The 3,030-nt window shown below is 38.7% G+C and overlaps 1 protein-coding gene across 1 annotated transcript in view; it reads right to left on the bottom strand.

Annotated features, from left to right (window-relative positions):
• The window catches only part of itga4 (integrin alpha 4), a 32,920-nt gene extending 31,105 nt beyond the window's left edge, over positions 1 to 1,815 (bottom strand). Inside the window, exons 1-3 of the mRNA XM_024007215.3 lie at positions 1,402 to 1,815; positions 943 to 1,058; positions 561 to 655 (exon numbers count right to left, since the gene is read on the bottom strand). Coding sequence (XP_023862983.1) covers positions 561 to 655; positions 943 to 1,058; positions 1,402 to 1,583 — 393 coding nt within the window. The 5' untranslated portion in view covers positions 1,584 to 1,815. The remainder of the gene's footprint in view (positions 1 to 560; positions 656 to 942; positions 1,059 to 1,401) is intronic.
• Positions 1,816 to 3,030: the final 1,215 nt, after the last annotated feature.

Genomic DNA, 3,030 nt, shown 5'->3' with positions numbered 1-3,030 from the left:
TTTTTTCTACCATGTTATTGACTTGTTTATTGTTTACTCCATGTGTAACTCTGTGTTGTCTGTTCACACTGCTATGCTTTATCTCGGCCAGGTCGCAGTTGCAAATGAGAACTTGTTCTCAACTAGCCTACCTGGTTAAATAAAGGTGAAATAAAAATAAAAAAAATATTTCAATAAAATATTTCATCAATGTTTTTATACAAAAAAAGTATTATATTTGTGCCTACATTCAACTGGCAAAAGTTGATTGTGATATGATTAAGGGAAATAAAATACCCTATGAGGGTGTGGTGCCTGGCCTTAAACAAAGTTCACCAATACAAGATGTACCCATCTCATTATTTGATTTCGGTCTCGGAATGGGCACAAAGACTGTGTATCACTGGAATTTACACCAATACTGACCATCTGAGAAGCGATTGTATCATTTGTTTACCCCTACTGGGACTAATCTACATAGCCAATACATGACCATCACTGCAAATAACTTTATGACGCCTGCTGATATAAAAAGGGCTTTATAAATGCATTTGATTGATTTATTGATTGACTTAACATACCAATACATGGCCATCACGAGGCTGTCTGGACAGGCTGACTCCGAGCCACTGGTTGTCACTCTCAGAGAAGCATGTCTTCCCACAACTGTCCACACCTGTAGTACACACACACACACATGCAAGCACACACACCAACGAGTGAGAGAGAGAGAACGTGAATTGAGAGGTGGCAATGACCTTTAAAAATGCCTTATAAACCCTTCGAAAACAATCYGTGGGGCATCCATGTTAAACATCAAGTGTTTCTGGTTATTTGACCAGCGGGCTTTCTTATCATCCACTGGAAATGGGTCAATGTCAGTGCACAAATCCCCAAAACCACGTTGGTCAAATAACTTGGAAGCAACACAGATTTTTTCTTTGTAAAGTCGATATTACAAACCTGTTGATATTTGCTGACATTCTCTCTTGTTCGAGATGCTGCACTTATAAATTGCTCCTGGTTTTTTTACGGCTGGGTAGGAAGATGAATTCGCAACTGGAGCTCCGACTAATAACCTATAACAGGCAATATGGAAATTAATATCCCTAACGTTACAGTTTTATACACATCAATACCCCAGCTGTGGGATATCGAACAAAAACAATCCTTCACACTGAAAAACTCAAAAGGCAACATGGATACTCGTAATGTGCAGTTTCTGGTGGTTTGTTGTGTCAAAAGGTACTTGTGTTTATAGAATCCCTAATTAACAGTTTTCACACATTTTGGGGCTGAATACCCATTTTGTTAATTCTTCAACAACTAATAGCCTAAATGTGTGTAGCCTATTCAGTTGTGGTGTTCTACAGTATGAATAGAGGTTTAAAAAAAGCCTACAACAATGTTTGATTCACTTACCATGTGTTTTTCTGGTACTTGTGTAACAATACAGAATATCCAAATAAAGATCCATTTGGTCCACTGAAACTAATGGGGTGGTCTACATCCAAATTGTAACACTCAGTGAGATTACAGCACCAGAAGTACGCGAGAAGAAAGCTCCAACAGCAAGAAAGATTCCCCGGCGTTTTTCGCTCCATTTTTGTAAAACAAATACCAACTTTTCCAACACGAAGAGATTACAAATGAAGGCAGATTAAAACAAAAGAAAAGAAAAACGTAGTTTATTCAAATCCACGGAAACAGAGAAAAGTCGTACATCCCAATACCAACTTTAGAATGGCATTTGGATAAAGTTGAATAGAGACTGGGCGCGCTCAACTCCTGTTGCGCTTCTTCATGCGTCGGTCGTTCTGGCTGTGCGCAACCTCACATCGTCAGGCTCATGACTAAATTCCGTCACGTGAAACTTCACAAAGTGAGTTAAACCTCTGGCGGACGACTTGCATGCTGCTCCCCAAATTAATCAAACGTAGAGCCCAACCCTCCAACCCACCCTGAAACCTTCTATCCACACCATTAAAACTGAGAGAGATATGTATCCCCTGGATTGAACAGTATCCTGTGCACGTGACGAATACATTTTAATTTGAATCAAAGCCACACACATACAGTTCCTTCAGAAAGTACTGTATTCATCCACACCTTGACTTATACCACATTTTGCTGTGTTACAGCTTGAACCAGGTTTGCCTCTAGGATTTTGCCTGTGCTCAGCTCCAGTCTGTTTATTTTTTATCATAAAAACTCCCCAGTCTTTAACGATTACAAGCATACCCATAACATGATGCAGCCACCACTATGCTTGAAAATATGGAGAGTGGTACTCAGTAATTTGCTGTATTGGATTTGCTCCAAACATAACAGTTCATATTCAGGACAAAAAGTGAATTGCTTTGCCATTTTTTTTGCATTATTAATGTAGTTCCTTGTTGCAAACAGGATGCATATTTTGGAATATTTTTATTCTGTACAGGCTTCCTGCTTTTTTCTCTGTCAATTAAGTTAGTGTGGTGGAGTAACTACACTGTTTTTTCCTTTCACAGCCATTAAACTCTGCAACTGTTTTAAACAGTGGTGTAAAGTACTTAAGTAAAAATACTTGAAGGTACTACTTAAGTCGTTTTTTGGGGTATCTGTACTTTACTTGACTATTTATATTTTTGATAACTGTTACTTTTACTTCACAACATTCCCAAAGAAAATGTTGTACTTTTTACTCCATACATTTTCCCTGACACCCAAAAGTACTCGTTACATTTTGAATGCTTAGCAGGACAGGAACATTGTCTAATTCACACACTTATCAAGATATCCTCCCTGGTCATCCCTACTGCCTTCCTTCTTTTCACTCTGTCAATTAGGTTAGTATCGTGGAGTAACTACAGTACACTGTTTTCTCCTTTCACAGCCATTAAACTCTGTAACTGTTTTAAACATTGGTGTGAAGTGGTCTAATTCACAAACTTATCAAGAGATCATCCCTGGTCATCCCTACTGCCTCTGATCTGGCAACTCACTAAACGCATGGTTCATTTGTAAATTATGTCTGGGTGTTGGCGCATGCCCCTGGCTATCAGTATAAAA

The sequence above is a fragment of the Salvelinus sp. IW2-2015 genome, linkage group LG2 (genome assembly GCF_002910315.2).
Source record: "Salvelinus sp. IW2-2015 linkage group LG2, ASM291031v2, whole genome shotgun sequence".
Lineage (NCBI taxonomy): Eukaryota > Metazoa > Chordata > Actinopteri > Salmoniformes > Salmonidae > Salvelinus > Salvelinus sp. IW2-2015.
This window is presented reverse-complemented; position numbering and strand designations above follow the sequence as displayed.